Source organism: Panthera leo, chromosome A1, assembly GCF_018350215.1.
Source record: "Panthera leo isolate Ple1 chromosome A1, P.leo_Ple1_pat1.1, whole genome shotgun sequence".
Classification (NCBI taxonomy): Eukaryota; Metazoa; Chordata; class Mammalia; order Carnivora; family Felidae; genus Panthera; species Panthera leo.
Window position 1 is genome coordinate 35,870,326 of NC_056679.1, and position 21,164 is coordinate 35,891,489.

Sequence of the window (21,164 nt, forward strand, 5' to 3'; positions counted from 1 at the left end):
CTCTAAAGGCTTATTTTTAAAATGTAAGACAAAATATTAAAAATTTGAAATTAATCAGAAATATACAGGCAGTTTTGCTGTGAAACACAAATCATCCTAACACCACAGGTAAAATTCCTCTCCTGCTGTCTAATGGCAACTAAAACACCGATCATTACTGTACCCATCATGAGGTAGATATGTTTAGATGTTGAAGCTAAAGACATGGCATGTGATAGAGCCAATTTCTGCAATTAACAGTATACAATATTTAAAAATGGGAACACTGTCCGAAAAATCTAACTTCAGTTAGGAGCTTCAAGTGTTCCTCTCTTCTTACGTATCCTCTTCAAATCTGCAAACTCTGCAGACCTGCCATATTGCCTTTGGTTTCAATATTACTTGTATGAAGCATCATTGCTCCATTTTTGGGACCTGCTTCTAATCGTTTCACACCTTTTTACATTAATTTGATTGTAGATTTAAATTTCTAGGCTGTGAAAACTAATTCTTTCCCACTTGATTCTTTGATAATAAATATTACTGCAGATCACGTTCAATTATCATGTATGATTTCAAAGCTTATTTTTGCTATACTTCTGAAAATTGAGAAGGAAGGAGGAAGAGAGAGGGGGGAACAGAAAGGAGGGTAGAAAGGGAGGATCAACCCACCCACAAGGATTTGTACTCAATAGCTTATCAAAGCAGTACATCACTTCAGTGCAAATTCTGTACTACACACAACTCTATTTTATACGAATTCTGTAAGTACCAGTGAAGAACGAATACAATGTAATTACCTATGTACATACCTGTGTATTCATCAAAGCTTTTAGACACTGTATGACTTTATGCTGCTTCTTCTTTACAATTTTTTCTTGTCTGCATTGGCATAAAAAACATCACTGTTGGGATTATCGCTGGACATGCAAATGTAGCTTAATTGAAAATAAAAATGAATATACTTACATTTTGCCACTAATCAGTTTTTCCAAAATGTCCAGTAATAATCCAAGCCCCTCATGTCCAAAACTTTCCACCCAACTGATAAACAGGAAAACAAAAAACAAAAAAACAAAGGCAGTTATGCATGGTCAGTATTCTAGTTTAGAATATCACAATGAGATATGCTCACAAATATTTCATATTTGTTATATTCTAAGCATAAATACAACATAAGAATATCATGTGCAAAATCATTCAAGATACATAATCTTATTTGTGAGAGCAGTGATGGGATAAACCAGACTATGTCCATCACTTCTGTGCTCTGTGTCCAGCAACATTGTGTTGGTAGCTAGAATCTGCCCTGTGGGAAGTAACACAATGCAGAAATCAGCAAATGCTGCCAATCACCCCATCTGCCCCCACCCAGAGAGCTGGCCATTAAACATTTACCCACACACCACTGGATAAGCCTCACTTTCAACTTTTACAAAGAGCAGAAATCGGGCAATATTTAAAGAGGGAAGGGGCGCCTGGGTGGCTCAGTCGCTTAAGAGTCTAACTCTTGGTTTTAGCGCAGGTCATGATCTCGCGGTTCATGAGTTCAAGCACTACACCAGGCTCTGCACTGACAGTGCAGAGCCTGCTTGGGATTCTCTGTCTCCTTCCCTCTCTCTCTCCCTCTCCTGCGCTGGTTCTCACTCTCTCTCAAGATAAAGCACATAAACTTTAAAAAAAAAAAAAAAAAAAAAAGATTTAAAGAGGGAGAACTCAAATGTATGTATTGAAAAGAAAAGTCTTAGGAAAATTTCTCAAACCACTGAAATGCATCCTAATTTCCTAAGCTTCAAAGTTCGATTAAGAGTTTCATCATTATTTTTAAATGAACATTTTCATCTTGACCAAACCACCTCTTTTCATAAACCCACTGGCATAATCACAGTACACTAATGTAATTAGGACATCACTGCCAATAGACAATTGCTTACCTTGGTTATAGAAAAACTACCTTAATGGGAATTAATACAATTTTTTTTCCAGTGGTGATTTAGAAAGCTTTGAGCAAGAATATCATCTGTTTTTTAAAAAGTAGGGGAAAGAAAATTTTAGGATATATAACTGTGTTTATCTCTTTGTATATGTGTTTGTATGTATGATTGTGTGTGAGTGTGTGTGTGTGTGTGTGGCCTTTGAAAAAATCGAACTTTAAAGACAAAGTTTTGTCCAATAACCAAAAGCAAAATATTATAAACATTAAGAACAAGTTTAAGTCACATACCAAGATATAATACCATTTTCTTAAGACACAATAGAACATTTCCTATGACAATAAGAAAACCAAACACAACATTTTTAAATGAAAACAAATATTGTTTAAAAAAAAATCTTCTTCATTTGTACACTTGTGAATACAGCTTACTCACTTATAAACATTCAGAATTTCTGATTCCTACCACACCAAAAAAAAAAGCTATTTGTCATTTAGATTGGCAGACACTTGTCAACTATTTCACTTGTCTCCTCCCTGTCCAGTCAAAGCCATGGAGTAACTAATTCAAGAATGTACTTAAGCAAGAAACATACTCTGATACCCTCCTAGGAAAAGAAAAGCCTGGAATCACTATTACAGTGAAGGTGAGAAAAAAAAAGTTGAATAGAAGTCAGAGTTTTCAAACCAGGATGCTACTTCAAAAGTGACGAGTTTACTCTCCACTATCAGCAACACCCAGATTACCTGTAGGCATTTCAAATCTCACTTTCATGTTTCATGAAACACCTACAGCATCTGCTTAACTGTTTGCCTTGTTGACATCCTACTCCGTATTTATTCTTATTTCACATGAAGCAGGGAAGCTTGAAATCAAACACATAAAGAGTAACTTGAGAGTTTTACTGGGGCCGACACTGACACACGTGGACAGACTGTATTCATCGTACCCTCCTGTGTTAGTGTCTCCAAGCGGGACTTCCTACTTTGAAGTGAATTTTTAACAATCTGTATATGCAAAAGTATAACCATGGAGACATTCAAAAGCTAACATAAATGATATAGGATTATTCATATGGCTATCCCTTTCAATCATTGTGGAAAATAAAGTCACTATTCCTAAAACTGCCTTATACCAAAATAATTTAAAACTAGGTTAATATAACGAAATAAACTTTGTTTCACTTAATATGCTCATGGTGAAGCCTACTACAGAATTTAGGAAGCTTATCGATCCAAGTAAATCAAGTTAAGTCTTTTGGTCTAATTAATAGAACATAGTTTTGTTTGTTTGTTTGTTTGTTTTGTTTTTGTTTTTTTTTTTTTTAATTTATCACCCTTGGGGCACCTGGGTGGCTCAGTCGGTTAAGCGTCCGACTTCGGCTCAGGTCACGATCTCACGGTCCGTGAGTTCGAGCCCCGCATTGGGCTCTGTGCTGACAGCTCAGAGCCTGGAGTCTGCTTCAGATTCTGTGTCTCCCTCTCTCTCTGACCCTCCCCCGTTCATGCTCTGTCTCTCTCTGTCTCAAAAATAAAAAAACATTTAAAAAAAAGATAAATAAATAAATAAATAAATAAATAAATAAATAAATAAATAAATTTATCACCCTTAATATAACAGTTATAACCAGAATGCTGTGACCCACAGAAGGTCTCATATTAACTATTTTTGGACCCACTAAATAACTCTTCTGAACTATAGAATATAAGCCATTGCGGTAAAACTTACATTCACTCAAGCATATTATATATGAACTACTTCTCTATAAAATAAACTTAATAAATTAAACGTAAAGAGACATTATACCAAATTACTTTACACTGCAATCTTTTAACTCGTGGTAGAAATTAATTTCTGAATAAAATCGGAGAGAATGGTAATAGCCTAATGAAAGTCAGACTATACATTTCATAAAATACATCAAAAACAAAATGAGGGGGCAGGGGGAGGAAACAAAGATGCTTGATAACAAAAAAAAATACATATATATAATATTTAAACATAAAAAGCTGGTACTTACTGAAATATTAAAACACAAATTAAGTAAAAACGCTCTCTGTTTTCTTAGAAATTTGCAAGGCCAGCATATTGTTGTACTAACAAGTTGTCACTAACAAACCCATTCTTTCAAAACCTTGGCCCCCACCTCTACTATTTTCAGCATGATTTTTAAAAATAGGGGCAAATATTATTTCTTATCTTTTCTGGAAAAGACGTGCAAGATAAAAAGTGATATTGAGTAGGTAGGCCTGTGGTGCTGACAGAGGTTCATTGAAATCCATAGCTTTTTACAAAAGTAAAAGATTTCTCATCATCAATGTAAGAAGCAACCTGGAAAAAAAAATTATCAACTGATCTATAAATGATCAATCTTTAGGAAACAAAATCTGTTATATTTATTCTGTGCCTGTCAGCATAGTACCATCAGGCATTATGTGGTTTAACTATAAACTGCATTCATGGATGAATAAGCACTGTGCAAATGTTTCTTCCTCATGAATAGAAATGACATAGAGATTAGTATGACATTTGTACGGGGAAAAAATTGCTTAAAAACAGCAAAAAGTAATGTGCTAAGTACTAATTTAACACAAAATCTACCTCTTAAAATTCCGTAACAGGAAATATCAAACTCTTCTTTTTTAATTGCTTCAAGAAAAACTTCTAAGTATATTGCCATTTAGCACTTCCTAGCAGGGGGCTCCATGTAAGAGAAAAAAAGAGGTGAAGAGGTAACAAAAGGAAAAAAAAAAAAAAAGAGGGAGAAAGAGAGGTCTCTAGGATTAAATGTCCAAACCATCTTAAAATGTTCAAAGCAGCTTATGCTTTGAAATTCAGTTGTTGCTTCCTGAGACACAGGATGAAATCAAAGGTATGCAAAGTGGTTTCCTAGGTGTTGTTGGCTTTATGAAGCAAATACAGTCATCTCAATGAGCAGAAGAGGCAATAATCAGGTCTCAGATTTACTTCCTGGCCCAAGGACACTATCCATGTATATGTTTCCCACAGACTTAAGTTAGTTATCACCTCTCTTCCCAAATGTGCTCCAAGGAAGGTAAAGATAAATGCATCATAGATTGTCAGAACAAGAATAAACCAACCACGTCGTAAGGGCAACCTTACCAGTCACATACACCTGGAGAATAGGGACCATTTCTAATTTGTCTTTAAATTCCCCAGCACCTGGAATAGACTAAGCGTTCAATAAATGGTTTTAAAATAAAACTGAATCTCCTTCCATTTTTATATATAAGAAAAGAAGACACAGAGAGAGGTTATGGTCACTTAGAAATAGCATCCAGGTCTGCTGATGCCCAGATTCACACCCTTACTTTACATACCTAGAAAAAAAGTACAAAGCAATGACGCTTCCCATGCAGTATCACTGAGCCTGTTCCAACCTTCATGCCAAATACATCAATTCTGATTTCAGAACTGGTACTTATCCATACTGAACCAAGGATGATGAATCTGGAGTCCCTGTCCTTAGCACACTTGAGGACTTGATTGACTGCAGCTCAAAGGGTGATGTTTCATTACTACTCAAACAAGTGTTCATTAACAAAGTCACTCAGCCTTTATGAAGGTCTCACTGTGTGCTTAATACTACAATAGGTATGACAAATACAAAACTGAATAAAACATGTTCTCTGCCCTTGAAAAGATCACAGACTAGTGGTTGAAACAAATGTTGAGCTAAATCATTTCCATAATATAATAAATGCTATAATCATGGTGCTAAGGGAACAGAAGATAACAGCATCTACCTCTCCTAGGAGCAAAGCAACTGATGTCTGACCTGAGTTTTCAAGGTTAAGTCAGAGAAAGAGCTGTTTCTAAGGCACTGGGAATGCATGCAAAGCCATTAAAAGAAATGGTCTGTGCCGAGTTCCAGAAACGGCTGTAGGAGGTAAAACCAAAAAGGTAGGAAGGAGCTTCTGAAAAAAACTCTATACAATGTCATGGGCAATGGGAAGCCATTAGCACATGTGGTAGGCAGAATAATCTCACCCCTGCCCCCACCCCCACCCGGGAGATGGCCACGTCCTAACAGCAGAAACTATGATTATCTGATATAGCAAAAAGAGGAAACAGAAAAGGAAATTCAGGTTACAAATCACAGGATTTTAAAATAGGGAAATGACCCTAAATTACCCAGGTGAGTCCAACCTAATGACCTAATTTACTTAAGTTGAAAGCCTTTCCCTGCGGGATTGGAGAGATGAGGCAGAAGAGAAATGCAAAGCATGAGAAGGGCTCAAAGTTTACAAGCTTAAAGACAGAGAAAGGGGAATAGGAGCCAAGGAGTGTGGGTGGCCTCTAGAAGCTGAGACAACCCTCACATGGCAGCTAGCAAGAAAAAAGGGATGTCAGTCTCAAAACTGCAAGGAATTGAATTTGGCCATTAACTCAATCAAGTAAACATCAAGCACAAAGGATCGCTCTCCATTTATTCAGAACTTCTTGGATTTTCCTCATTATGATTTTGTAGTTTTCAGCATAAAACTGATTGCTAGTGAAAGAATATAACCAACTTTTTTCAGGTGAAAATTTTCCTCTTAATATTGAAGTGTATAGGGCAGTATTATCAATGATATATATGCACACTGCTGTACAACACAGCTCTGAAACTTTTGCATCTTGCAAAATAAAGTCGATTTTTATCTTGAATCCAGCAATGTTGCTGCACCTACTGATTAGTTGTAGTTTTTACAGATTCTTTCAACTTTTCTATGTAAACATGTCATCTACAAAGAAGACAGTTACAGTTCTTCCTTTGGGATTTATACATTTTTGTTTCATTTGTACCTCATCACTATGGCTAGAATGTCCAGCACTGTGTTGAACAAGAGTGGTGAAAGCAAACATCCTTGCCTCATCCCTAGTGTGAGGCGGAAAGTATTCAGCCTTTCACATTTAATGTTAGCTCGAGAATTTTTGTAGATTTAGGTTATCAAATTGAGAAAGTACTCCTCGGTATTAGTTTCCGAGAGTAGCTGTAACAAAGTACCGCGAAATAGAATACGTAGAGGAGAAGTTCATTCTCATAGTTCTGGAGGCTAGAAGCCCAATGTCAGAAGTGCTGGGCTCCCTCTGAGACCATGGGTAGACCCCTTCCTTGCCTCTTCCTAGGTTCCGGTGTTAACGGCTACTCCAGGATTTCCCTACCTCCCATCACATGGCACTGTGTCTCTCTTCTTAAAAGAACATAAATCGGATTAAAAGCCCACTCTATTCCTTTATGACCTCATCTTACTCCATCTGTATTGACCCAATTTTCAAATGAGGTCCCATTCTAAGGCGCCAATTCGGACTTAACGTTTTCCTGGGGGACACAATTCAATCCATAATGTCTTTCCTCTTCTGAGAGATTTTATTAGAAGTGTTTAGTTTTTGTCAAATCTTTGCATCTATTGATACGTGATTTTCTTCTTTAGCCCTGTTGATATAGTGCATTTCAGTTAAGATTTTCATGTCTATATTCGTGATGGACATTAGTTTGTAAATCTGGAGTTTGGGGTTTTGATTGTTATTGTCTTTGTTTGGCTTGCTATCAGTATCAGCTTCATAAAATAAATTGTGAATTGTTCCCTGCTCTTGTATTTTCTGGAAAAGGCTGTGTAGAATTGGTATTAATTTTTCTTCAAATCTTTGGTAGAATTCTCCAGTGAAAGCATCTGTACTAGAAGATCTTTTAGGGACTCTTAAAATAGTAATTTAATTTCCTTAATAGCTAGAAGACTAGTCAAATATTCTATTTCATATTGGGTACGTTGTAGTACTTTCTTCTTCAAGAATTAGTCTTTCAAATAAGTTGTCAAATTTGTGTGTTTAAAGTTGTTTGTAGTATTGCCTTATTACCCTATCGACATTGAGTCTGTGGTGGTATTCTGTTTTATTCCTAATACTGGCAATTTGTCTCTTTTCTTCATCAATAATAAAGGTTTATCAGTTTTATTAATCTTCCCAAAGAACTACATCCCTGTTTCACCAATTTCCTCTATTGTTATTCTGTTTCCAATTTAATTGATTCTACTCGTTATCATTACCTTATTTATTTTCTATTTTGCTTTTTAGATTAAGGTGAGAACTAAAATTATTTATTGGAGCCCTTTTACTTCTCTAATGTATGTATTTAGTCCTACAGATTCCCTTTCTCGTACAACTTCAGATGTGTGCCACAAGCTTTGAAATGTATTTTCATTAACTTCAGTGTATCTTTTTATTTTCCTTGAGACTTCCCCTTTGACTCAAGGATTATATACAAGTATGTTGTCTGCTTTCCAAATGTTTGGATATCTTCCTGTTATCTTTGTTATTGATTTCTAGTTTGAGTCTTTTGGTAGAAGAACACATTTGGTATGGTTTCAATTCTTTTAAATTTGATGAGGTTTGCTCTGTGGCTCAGGATACGGTCTAACTTGGTACATGTTCTAAGAAGAGAATGTGTATTCTGCTATTAACTGAAATGTTCTATACTATGCATTATGTACTTTTACTTAATAGTAGTGTTGAGTTCTTATATCTTTAGTGATTTTCTGCCTAGGTGTTCTATTGATTATTGACTGAGTTGTGAAGTCTCCAAATCTAATTGTGGATTTATCTATTCCCTTCAGTTCTAGTATTTTTGCTTCATATATTGTGGACATCTGTAGCCTGATATGTATACTTAGGATGGGTCTTTTGGTGGATTGACTCTTAAAAATCAATCTTTTTCTTTACTCTGAGATCTAAATGATTGGATATTAAAACAGCCACAACTGCCTTTTGATTAATGTTTGCATAATATGTCTTATTATCATTTCACTTTCCATCTGTCTATATCAATATATTTGAAGTGAATTTCTGATAGAAAGCATATAATCAGGTGATGTTTTTTAATCTACTCTGCCAGTCTCCTTTAATTAGCATAACCATTTACACATAATGTAATATTGACATGTTAAGCTCTAGTACTTATTTTTTGGATCTTGTTCATTCTGTTTGTTCATTTTCTTTTGCCTGCCTTCCTGTGGTTTACTTGAAACTATTTTAGAATTCCATTTTGATTTATTTATTGTATTTTTTATTTATAGCTCCTACAGCTTTTTAGAGGTTGCTCTAGGTACATCAGAATATATCAAAGCTTATTGGCATCATCGTCTCACACGCTTGTGCGAATGGTAGAAGTCTTCCATCCCGTTATGAATAGAATAGTATCCCTCCAATTCATACATACAGGCCCACACCCACAATGTGATAATATTTGGAGATAAGGCCTTCACAGAGATAATTAAGGTTAAGGGACATCACAAGGATAGGGCCCTAATCCAGTATGACGAATGTCCTCGTAAGAGGAAGACACCAGGATTTCACACCCACAGAGGAAAGGCCATGCGAAGACACTACAAGACAGCAGCCACCTGCAAGCCAAAGAAAGAGGCCACAGAAGAAACCAACCCTGAGGGCACCTGACCATGACCTTAAGGCTTCCAGCCTCTGGAATACTGAGAAAATAAATTTCTGTTTAAGCCACCCAGGTTGCAGCCTTTTTATTATGGCACCCCAAGCTAACACATCTCCCTTTATGCACTTTACCCTCCCCATTTAGAGTATCATTGTTATAAGTGCTTCCTCTATGTACAGTGAGAACCTCATCAGACAGATAGAAGTTTTGCTTCTACCAAACATAATTTAGAAAATTCAAGGAAAGTACACTTACATTTTTATTTACACTGTACACTTTCTCTTCCCAGTATTTCAAGGATGCCTTCTTGTATTTCTTTTATTATTATTATTATTTTCTTATTCTTTTTCTTATTATTCTTTTATTATTTTTCTGTTTAGAAAATATCATTAGCTATTCTTTTAAGGCCAAAAATTCCCTTTGTTTTCTTTCATCTCAGCATCTCTTGATTTTGCCTTCACTCCTGAAGGATACATTCACAGCACGCAAGATTCGGAGCTGGCTGCTCTTGGCTTTCTTCATTTAAAAACTGTTTCTACCACATGCTTTGGGCCTCCATAGTTTCTGAAGAGAAATCCAGTGTCATGCCATTGGTTTTCTCCATAACCAAAGTGGCATCTCGGGTTGCTTTCAAGAATTTTTACTGTTTTCAGTTGTCAGAAGTTTGACTATGGAAGGTCCTAACGTGAGTTTCTCTGGGTTCACCCTATTTGCAGTTTCACTAGGTTTCTTGAATCTGTAGGTTTAGGTCTTTTGCCAAACTTGGGAAATATTTAGCCATTATTTCTTCACGTAACTTTGCTATCCTCCCACCTCTCAGATCCTCCTAGGATTTGGATAACAAAATGTTAAATCTTTTATTATAGTGCCACAGTTGCCGCAGGCTCTGTTTTGGTTTTGTTTTTCATTTCCTCTCTGTTCAGATTGGGTATTTTCTATTATTCTATAGTGCAGTTCACCAATTCTTTCCTCTCATCCTCGCATTTTGTTGTTGTGCCCCTCCTCCAGTAAGTTTTTCATTTCAGTTATTGTAGTCTTCAATTCCAAAATTTCTATTTGATCTTTTAAAAAGAATAAAGTTTCTTCTATTTCTTTACGGAGACTATTTTTTTTTTCTTTCAGCATATTCATACTTGCTCATTAAAACATCTTTAGGATGGCTCCTTTGAACATCTTTATTAGAATGTCCAAATATCTCTGACAACTCATTGTTGTCGTCTATTAGTAAAGGTCTCTTTGCACTCAGTTTGAAACCTTCCTCCTTTTTATTATGACAGGTTTTCTATATTGAAACCTGGAAACAGGTTATTATGTTATGATACTTCGGATTTTATTTCAACCTCTTGTTTTTTTAGCTGGCTTCCTATGATACAGCTCAGGTGGAGGAAGGAGGACAGGCATCCCCTCAATACCGCCAGGTGAACACACGAGTCCGTGCTCTCCAATTGGCCTCTGCTGATACCTCAGAAAGAGGCTTCTTGTTATTGCTGGACATGGATGGGTGTCTGAGCTCCCCACCTAGCCTCCATGGTACCTCCCTGGCAGGGAGAAGTAGGACTGCCTTGTTATGCTCACGTAACCCCCACTAGAACCAATGGGAGGGGAGGTTTGTTTCCAAATCTGTTTTTGCCAGGTGTACCTATTACTGTAATTAATTTAATAAAAATTACATAAACAGACAAATCACTGCCAAAGAAGCTACTATTTCTATGAAAACCAAGCCTAATGCTTTGAAAAAGTTTTTTAAATGGCATTTTTAAAAATGCCAGAGAAGTAGACATGAACACAAGTGTTTACTATTGAGAGACATCAAAAAGACTTTACAAAAGAATTCTGTATACTTTATAAGAGCCTCTACATTTCTGTTCCACCTTAAAATACCAATATGAGGAAGAGAGTGCATCATGGATGTGGTTTGTATAATCATCTATTTCTACTCAGAAGTAGAGTAGGTGCTACTCTGACCTCCTCATCAAAAGTATAGAGGAAAAAAAAATGTTCAATCTTTTGAATCCAAAGAATGTTTAGGACATATGTAAATCATTTATCATTCCCTGTGTTAGCCCTAGAAACCAACAGCATCAAACAAAAGGACTTCTTCAGTAGACACACACACACTTCCATATAGTGCCTTTTTAAGTAGGTGATATTACACATTTGTTTCTTCATTTTGCTTGTGTTTTATCTATTTTCTTATAATGAACTCCTACTTTTTGTAGTAAGAAAAATTTTTAATTACCTCCAAGAATAATCTTACATAAACACCTAGGGAAACACAAAGTTATTTTGCTCAAAATCAATATAAGAAACATCCTGAAAGGGGGAAAAAAATATCACTGGTCACATGTGACAAAGTAACGAATTTTATACCTTAACCTTAGAAGGTCAGCTTTAATACTGTGTAATATCCAAATCCAATTTACATTCCTCGGTCAGAGTAATATATCACCAATGCTGAATATAATTATAGCTTATTTTAGCTTTCATTTTCACCTACTCTTAGCAAGGTGACTATATACTTACAATGAACCGGCAGGGGGCGGGGCGGGGGGGGGGGGGGGGGGGAGTAGAGAAGCACAAAGCAATTAACATGCCCTATAGGACAAAACAAACATACACCTCCATCCCAACTGATGGGCATCCACAAAAATTACACTAAATTATACAGGGAATGCAGTAACTAAATAATGATCTGATTTAAAAATCTACCAAAATTCAAAATGCAAACATTAATACATATATTTTCTAGGAACTGACTTTTAAAGAAATTATATATTTAAAACCAGTCACTTATTCTCACTTCTAATATTAGATGAGACAGTAGAATAACAAACTAAGTAGTCTATTCTCTTAGTTACTTTCTAGCAGTAACATATTGAAAGGTATAAACTATCTAGAAAAAGTAGTCCAAATAGCACAAAAAGAAAACCAGATGAACTGCAGTGATGTAACACAAATCACCAATAAGAAACATGAGCTCTTGATCTTTAAGTGAAAAGACAGTAAAAGAACTATAGAGTTGAAATAACATATACTGGCATGTGCTCTAATCAAAACTTTAGTCCACTATTAAAAGAAACATTGCAGAAAAAAAAAATCTTTTGGAATGTATTAAATAGGAGTAAAGGAGTTTCTTGGTATCAAATCAAAATATCATTACTTCAGGAAAGCATTAATGAATTTTTCACCTTAAACAGACTAATTTGACAACCAATATGCGAGGGGGGAAAGAACCCATTATAGTGCAGGTCTTCCACCATCTGTTTTCACCCGAAGTACTTGCTACTATTGCCCAATACTAGTCCCATAAACTTCATTATTAAGTCTATCATCTGCTCCTCATTCTGTCAAGTTCATTACTACCTTCACTCATAATGCTCCCCTCCACAGAGCTGCCTCTTCAGTTACAAACGAAACTATTTCACCTTTCAAGAGCCAATGCAAGTTTCTGTCTTCTTTGAACTCTAGTTCATCTAAGTTTCTCCATTTGCTTACTGGGTCTTACCCACTTGGCCCCAGATCTCTCTCCAGTTACTGTCCGTTTCTTTTTTACAGCATAATGTCTCAATTGCCTCTGAAGAATGGTTAGTACAAGAAGTATTTCTTCACCATCCATTCTTTACCATCCATTTATTCCATCTCACTTCATCTGGCTTCTGCCACCCAGACTCCACAAAACTGCTTTCCTCGAAGGTCACCAGGAACACTCCTCTTGCTCATTCTGGCAGTAACATCTTGCCCCAGGTCTCAGGAGCATTCATGTGGTTTGCCACTTGACCCTACTGAAACTCTCTTCCTCTCTTAGGCTCAGGAAACCAGCCTTTCTGGGTTCTCCTCCTCCCAAATGACCACTGTTCAGTCTGTTTTTCTGGTTTCTCTAGCCTTTCTAGACCATGGATAACTGCTGGAGTTCCCCAGGGCTTCTTCTGAGTGTTTTACTGTATCTTCCTTCCTTCCTTCCTTCCTTCCTTCCTTCCTTCCTTCCTTCCTTCCTTCCCTCCTTCCTTCCCTCCTTCCTTCCTTCCTTTTCTTTCTCTCTCTCTCTCCCCCCCCCGCACCCCCCACCTGGACTCTCAACTATTCTCAGTGCTTTATGTACAGTCTACATATCAACAGTAGGTAGGCATCTCCACATGTCTCCACTGAGCTCCAGACTCCATTATCCAGCTGCTTGCTTGTTCATATCTCCAACTGTGAAACTCAAACATATCAAACTTAACGTGGTTAAAACAAACATTTTTGTTTTCCACAAAATGTATGAAACAAGTAAAAAAACCATCTTCCTCTATCGCTGTTAATGGCACTACTTTCGTCAGGTCACAAAATCTAGATGTCATTATTGATTCCTCCACTTCAGTCACACACCACAGCCGATCTGTCAACAGGTCCTACAGTTTGTACCTCCAGTTTATCTGCAAAACCCACCCTCTCATCGCCCCACCACTACTACAGTCCTCATCCAAGCCATGCTCATCACTCCTGTGACTAGGCCATAGCCTCCTTTCTGATCTCCCTGTCCACTCTATCCTCCCTTCAATACACTGTCCCCAAAGCAGTTCCTTTTAAAAGGTAAACTTAGAAACACGTGATTTCCATGGGGTGCCTGGTGGCTCTGACAGCTCAGAACCTGGAGCCTGCTGCGGATTCTGTGTCTCCCTCTCTTCCTGTCTCTCTCTGTCTCTCTCTCTTTCAAAAATAATTGAACGTAAGAAATACGTCATTTGCCATGTAAATCTCGTTAACAGCCTCATACTTATTTAAAAAAATCTTATGTCTCCCCCCAAGTCACCCTTAAGGTCTCTCATGACCTAGCCACTGTCCACCTCTCTGATGGCTCCATGGCCTCTGGGATTCAACTCCCTCCCTCCACTCTCCTGCCACTCTCCACTTTCCTCACCTCAGGGTCTCTGCTGCCCGAGAGGTGCTTCCTGGCCCTGAAGCAAAGCCTAAGCTTCTCTTAACTAATTCCTTGTCTTCTTAGTCTCTTAATCTTTACTACCTCAAAGACTTCCGCTGACGAGCTTGTATCTAAAAGTGCTCTATGCACTATTCTCAGTCCCTGATTTTTTTCTTAACTGAACTGGTATCTTCTGTTATATATTTTCTAGGTCTCACCCCTAGATGCCTCATTCCCGTGATACCTAGCACAGCACCTGAGAATTCTGGTTGCATGAGTAGATTAACTAATACATCCTCTGCCGTACTCTAGTGGCATTTTATCCATACTACACACTTCAAGAGCTGGTGGTATCACTTACTCTATGTGTTCAACGTTTCTCTCCAAATGTGATCTCAGCAAGCTGAAGCCAGGGAGAAGCCTTTACACCTCTCTGAGTTTTCCAACAGAGAGGCGCGTGAAGAAACTCAAACCACCGGACCCCCTACCCTAAAAACTGACTGGTGGCAGCTCATGCATTTCATATTATTTCATGTTTTAACTTCCCTATTCTCTTTTCATTATTCAACTCCATTTAACACGCACCCTGATCTTCCGAGTCCATGTGACAGTTCCTCAACAACAATTAATTAATTAATAATATTCTGGGCTCCTCCTCAGAATGCCACACCACAGCAGAGATGCCTTATCTTCAGACTCAAGAATGCAAAGGCTCAAAACAAGTGCACAAAGAATATCATCACAAGACTTGATCTCAAATTATTGTCCAAAAGAGCAGCCTCTAGTGACATGCGAATTTAAGCTTAAATTGCATTTCTTAGTCACATTAAGCATGCTTCAAGTGCTCAATAGTCATGTTTTGAATACTGAAAAGCACAGACCAAGAACATTTGCTGTACAAAGTTCTACTGAACTTCTGCTCAAATGAGCCTACTTTCTCTCTAGCTCTGTAGAGGCAGTCCAAGTGACCTCAGTGGATCTAACCCTAATGTGTTTATCTTTTATGAATGTTAACATATGAAAGATGTTTAACGTATGAAAACTTAGAAGACTATGAGTTTCTTACATTTATTGATTGTCCCATAACAAAAGACCTAGAAATCCATGGCCAATATGGATGATAAAATTCAGTTTTATTTCACAAGTTTTTCTGAATCATAAAAATTAAAATTTCCTTCTATTGCCAATATATTTCACCTATGTATTTAGGCCTTATGTAGACAGCTGACCTTTGAACACTGTGGGTGTTAGGGGTGCCAATTCCCCCCGACACAGTGGAAAATCCAGTATAATAAACATTTGATGCCCCAAAAACTTAGTTCCTAATAGCCCACAGTTGGCCAGAAGTCTTACCAATAACATAACCAGCTAATTAACACATACGTTGTATATGTGTTATACAGTGTATTTATTCTTACTATAAAGTAAGCTTTACAAAATGGTGAGAAATTCTAAGAGAAAATATATTTGCAGGACGGTACTGTATTAATAAAAATAATTCAAATGTGTGTTGTTCAAAGGTCAACTGTAGTTATGTACTTTTTTAGGTATAGAGACAGCGAGGAATACCAAGACAAAAATCATATTTTAAGTTCTTTGCTTAACTCACCAAGCAATACTTTTAAAACGTTGGTAACGAGGCCAAAAAATTAGTCTCAGGAAGCAACTACACAGACCCTTCATATGTAGGCTACTAAATAATAGGGGGGTTTAGGGTCTGCAATGCAATAATTTTTCCACTGAAGACATTCATCTTCGCCAAAGAAACCAAAGTATTCAGTAAATAACATGATGCTGGTAACGGTTACAAATGTGAACATATAAGGCTTACGTTCTCTGAGGACACGGACAAAGCAACTGAAAGGCAAAGTTTCTTGTATTTCACTTCTACGGTCAGGAGAAGCTGTACACGTTTAAGAGCAGCACTTTTCCCAAATTGTTATAACACTATCTTCTGTTGTCTTTTAAACAGTAATCTAATCTTTTCCCATAATTAGTTTTCAGTCACAATTCTTTCTCTTATGCCTGAATATCAAACTACTCTATTTTAAAAAGGAAGATTTGAGACCCTGTGTTAATTGTGACAGACTTTACATATGAATTTTTGAAAATTAATCTTCACTATTCAAACAGCAATTTATATTTTATTTTAAATAGACTAGGAGATATATATTATCAAGTAGATGGGGAGGATTTTACTTCTAGGGCCTTTCAGGTCAAGTATAAATTGAGCTACACAGCTGTTATTCATCGTGTACAGAAAATACGTATTTCTCAGTTAAAAGCAATTACTATATTTCCAATGCACTGTACTTTTATTGTTAACCTTGCATACAAAGTCAAAGCTTTTCAGACACAGATAGAGTTAACTTTGAAACCAAATAATTATGACATATTTTAAAACAGCTATAAGCCAAAACCAAACTGTAGTATGAATGACAATACACAAAGGACGAAGTCTCCCGCCAGCGGGGAACATGAAGTCTTCTCGGAGATTTCTCAGAGAAATTACTCCAGCTTTGGTAGGACTGGGAAAGCAGTGGAAAGTATTGGCATGCCCTTTAAAATATCAGGTTAGTACTCATTTATAAACATTAATATTTTCTTTCAGGGCATTTTGCATTAATATTTCATTCTTTTAAAACACTTTGGAAAGGACTTCAAAATGACCTAAAATTAGAGGGCATTTTCAACAAATATTTCTTTAATAAGCAATATTAAGAGTCATAAAAGTAATGGATACTGAATGTTAATTTAGACATAAATAATACAAGGTATATCCTAAGATATATGGTATCGTCTAAATACAGAAATAAAGAATATTAACATCTTACCTAGACTTGGTGACTTTCTATTGAAAACAACCTAGAAAAAATGCTTTGTAGAGGTAAAAGTACATCTCCCTGAGAAAAGTTCTGTAAAATAAACATGAATCCAATGGGTATTTTTAGCATACCAAAGGGGATGTTCCTGTGATTTTCATGATGTGCCATATTGCCGATTCCCTCATCCTAGCTACAGGCAGTCACACTGAAGGCTGTCGTGGACCACACCTTTTGCACTGCCTGTCAGACACACCCCTCCTCTCCGTTTCTACCCCTTAACAGCTGGTACAAAGCCCATTCCCTTTGCCTTATCCAAGACAGAACTCCCCGCTAAAGGCAGCCTCTCATGGATCGCTCGTTTCTTTTTGGGATTCTCTTGATACAAATGCTCACTCATCCTTGGAGGTTTTAAAAATCTTTTAATCTTTCAGACTTCAAGTCCTTTATATTTTCCCATAGTCCTGAACTTAACTTTGAGGATATAATCGTCATGCAGTATTTATGTCCAAGAAGCAAGCAGCTAACCAGAAGAACCAAGGTGTTTAAGCAGCAATGTCTAATAGAATTTTTTTTACGGTGACATAAATGGTTTCTGTGTGCGGTTCAATTTGCTAGCCACTAGCCACAAGTGCCTCTTGAGCACCTGAAATGCTTACCCCCACCCCGGCTTCATTAGTTTAAATAACCACAAGGACCTAGTGGCTACCTTATTAAAACAGCACAGGAAGGAAAACAGAACCATCTGTATTACGTGGCCTCCTGGCATCACTAGAGGAGGGGGGGGGGGGAAAGGAAAGACAAGACAGAAGAAATAGAAGAATGTAGACCACCCAGGAAAATCTTTACCCTTCCTGCCCACTTGAGAAACTACCACTATTAATAACACCATACACCTATACATATTGTTAATTCCCAAACTTTTTTCTAAGGCTTATTTTTAAAAAGAAATTTTGTATCTCATGTCTTATTTTAAAATTCTAAAACATGTCAGGCAATAAAAATAAACTGAAGCATATTAGTGAGAACATTTACTATCCTCCTCCTCTCGGTTCTACTAAAGAAGAGGCCTTCTCCTATGTTCCCCAGAAAAGAATATTAGGGATTACTTCCAGTCACTCCCTCCATCTCATTATTTGGAGATTTCCCCACCACCCCTCCCCCCCCCCCATTCACCACCACCCAGAAGGACTGATTTATCAAATTAGAGAAAGTGGGGAAGGGATCCTGACCCTGGCCTACAGTTGTCTATTCTTTCTACTGAGGAGAGTGTGGGAAGTTTGATTCACTGGGATGAAGTACATTTCACCTTCAAAAGTCCCAGTTGTGCTCTGCAACTTGGCCTTTCCAGGAGTCCAGAGGTTATTCCTAAGCTCACTTCTGTTATCTACTTTAACATGTTCAGAACTCAAGGGCAAAAAGGGATGTATCCGCATCTCTTCAAAACCAGTCGTTTGCATGTTTCTGTGTGAAACAGGACAGCTGTTAGAGAAAATAAAATAAAGAGTAAAAGGTCTCTTTTTTAATCTAATTGAGGGATAAGTACTAAACAGAAAAAGAAGATCTTTGGGAGGCAAAGTAAAAGTGAGGTATTGAGAAAGTATTGAAGTCAATGTGGGAGCTGAGCTAGTGACCATTTATTTATCTGGACTAAACGGACAATCTTCAAATAGAGGTAAGTTTCAACAAATCCAGAGCAGGACAGCCCTTTGTATTCTTAGAAAGTTTATGCCCAGATCCAAGTCCTGTAGCATATCATGAAAATACTTATTTTTATCTCCTAGTAGTAAGATAAATGAAACTAAAACCTGGAAGAAATGAGAATTTAACACTTACTGACCTATTCTCTGCCCCACTAAATAATGTACAGATGCTTGACCCCTTTCTTCTCCTTCCCCTTCTTCCCTTTCTGCTGTTCTGATCTAGTTTCAAAGGGGCTCATTTTGTAGGCTCAATGCCGGCCCCCGTTAGCTTCATGAACAGAGTTCTCGTCCTCCCCCTCCAGCCCAGGGGTGGAGCAACTTCTCACTGCTGCCAATCAGGTCCTCACTGCTTCTTATGTGGTTTCTCAGTCTTTCCATCAGTTATTTAACCTATTTCTGGTATTAACTTCTTTAAAAAAAAAAAAAAAATTACAGCGTGCTCTCTGGTGTCTGTCTTCCCGCTAGGACTCTGACAACATATATACTACATACATATATATGCACATATGTATGTACAGTTTCATTCTGATTCCTTCCCATCTCCTTCCTAGGAAAGGATCTTTGCTAAGACTGACAAAAGCAACAGCGACTCCTCTAGGATCATAATGCAGTATAATTAAACTTTAGGAAGAGGTCCATCTGGGTAAAAGTTTGACCTGTAGATATTTCGGTTTGGGTGCTTTGAAAAGGCTGTACACCCCCTCCCACCACATGTCATTTAGATCCACTGACTAAAATTAGGGGTTCTGCAGACAGGAGAGAAGGATGAAGGCCTGGGGGGCTGGACGCTAAGTCGTCCTCGCTCAAGGCATACCCTATCTCTCATCATAGTCACTGTCCCTTCCCCCAACCCAGGGACAGACACAGGGTGTAGGAAACGCAGACTTTTTACCCAAGTGGGTAAATTTACTCCTGCCATGAATTTCTAGGATGTTTTTTGAGGAGTATTATCACGTTCCACAAATCTCTAATGCCAAACCATGATTTTCAAAAAGATATAAACATCGCTTCACCCAGATAAAGTCAACAGTGTCAAATATTTATTTACTACATTAATGTGGGAACCAGCAAGATGGTGAGGCTGGTTCAAAAAGAACTAGAAAAATCAAAGGATTTTAAGGTGCCTTAAAGGATAGAAGAATGCTAATTGAAATGCAAGACTGATATCCTGCAGAGTAATAAAACCATAACTTCTAGAGTTCAACTTTTTAATATATAATTTTATTTATTTACTTTGAGATAGAGATAGCACAAGCAGGGAAGGGGCAGAGAGACAGGGAGGGAAAGAATTCCAAGCAGGTTCTGCACTGTCAGCACAGAGCCCAACACAGGGCTCAATCCCACAAACCATGAGATCATGACCTGAGCTGAAATCAAAAGTTGGATGCTTAACCAACTTAGCTACCCAGGCTCTCCTCTAGAGCTCATCTTGGCGGGGGGGGGGGGGGGGGGGGGGGGGGGGGGGGGGGGGGGGAGGGGCAGGGTAAGCAAAAGTAAGGTAAAGTAAAATAAGTATATGAACATATTAACATAGGCACTTTAAAAATATGAAGCAAAACCAAAAAACAGTTAACAGGAATTCACCACTGACCAACTGGTCTGACAAATAAATGACAGAAAGGAGGAAGCCCTCTACTTGTCTGTTTATATCCTTCTGAGAAATTGGGATTTGGGGCGCAAAACTTTAATACTTGTTTTTCTTGTATTAAAATAGCGATCTGCAACAATTCTACCAAAAACCGTCACTGAAACAAGATTTTAAAGTTGTATCTGTGGTAACAAGAAAGTAAAGTATCCTTAAAAGAAAAATTTAAAGAGAGAGAAAGAGGAATTCAGAGAGGTAAGCCAGCCTTGAGCCCCACTTGCTCTGCCCTATGGGACAGATACAAAGGAAATCAACGTTTCCTTTGTGATTGTGGTACAGAGTCAAAGGGACAAGAGCCAAAGCCTAGAGGCCATTATCAAGGCTAGGACACACGGCAAAAATGAGAATCTCAAAGGGTCACACCTACAATAAGAAGGTAAGCTAGAAATAAACCTATCCACCTGCCCAGTAAAGGACAAGGCAAATATGTTCTGGTAACATATAACCCAAGTTAGATACATGTAAGGTGCCCATGTGTTAAAACAAACATAACACCAAAAACAAAAGTCCAAAACACCTCAAGCCAGAAATCTTAGTTTAAGTTGGCTCTGGGTTATTAGTATCCATATGTGTCTAGTAGTTGAAAATCATTCAATTCATTCTAGCAAAATATATCTTCAAAATAAATCTCAAAGAAAAAGTTCAAAGGGACAGGAGGCCACTCTCATTACAGAGCACACAAAGAAACAAGACATGAGTAAAGATGGAAAGAACTAACCAGCCAACCAAATAACCAA

General features: G+C 37.5%; 1 protein-coding gene across 1 annotated transcript in view; it reads right to left on the reverse strand.

Annotated features, from left to right (window-relative positions):
* Positions 1 to 21,164, reverse strand: part of DIAPH3 (diaphanous related formin 3) — a 504,750-nt gene that overhangs the window by 366,101 nt on the left and 117,485 nt on the right. The window contains exons 6-7 of the mRNA XM_042927440.1: positions 949 to 1,023; positions 792 to 861 (exon numbers count right to left, since the gene is read on the reverse strand). Of these exons, the coding sequence (XP_042783374.1) occupies positions 792 to 861; positions 949 to 1,023 (145 nt within the window). The remainder of the gene's footprint in view (positions 1 to 791; positions 862 to 948; positions 1,024 to 21,164) is intronic.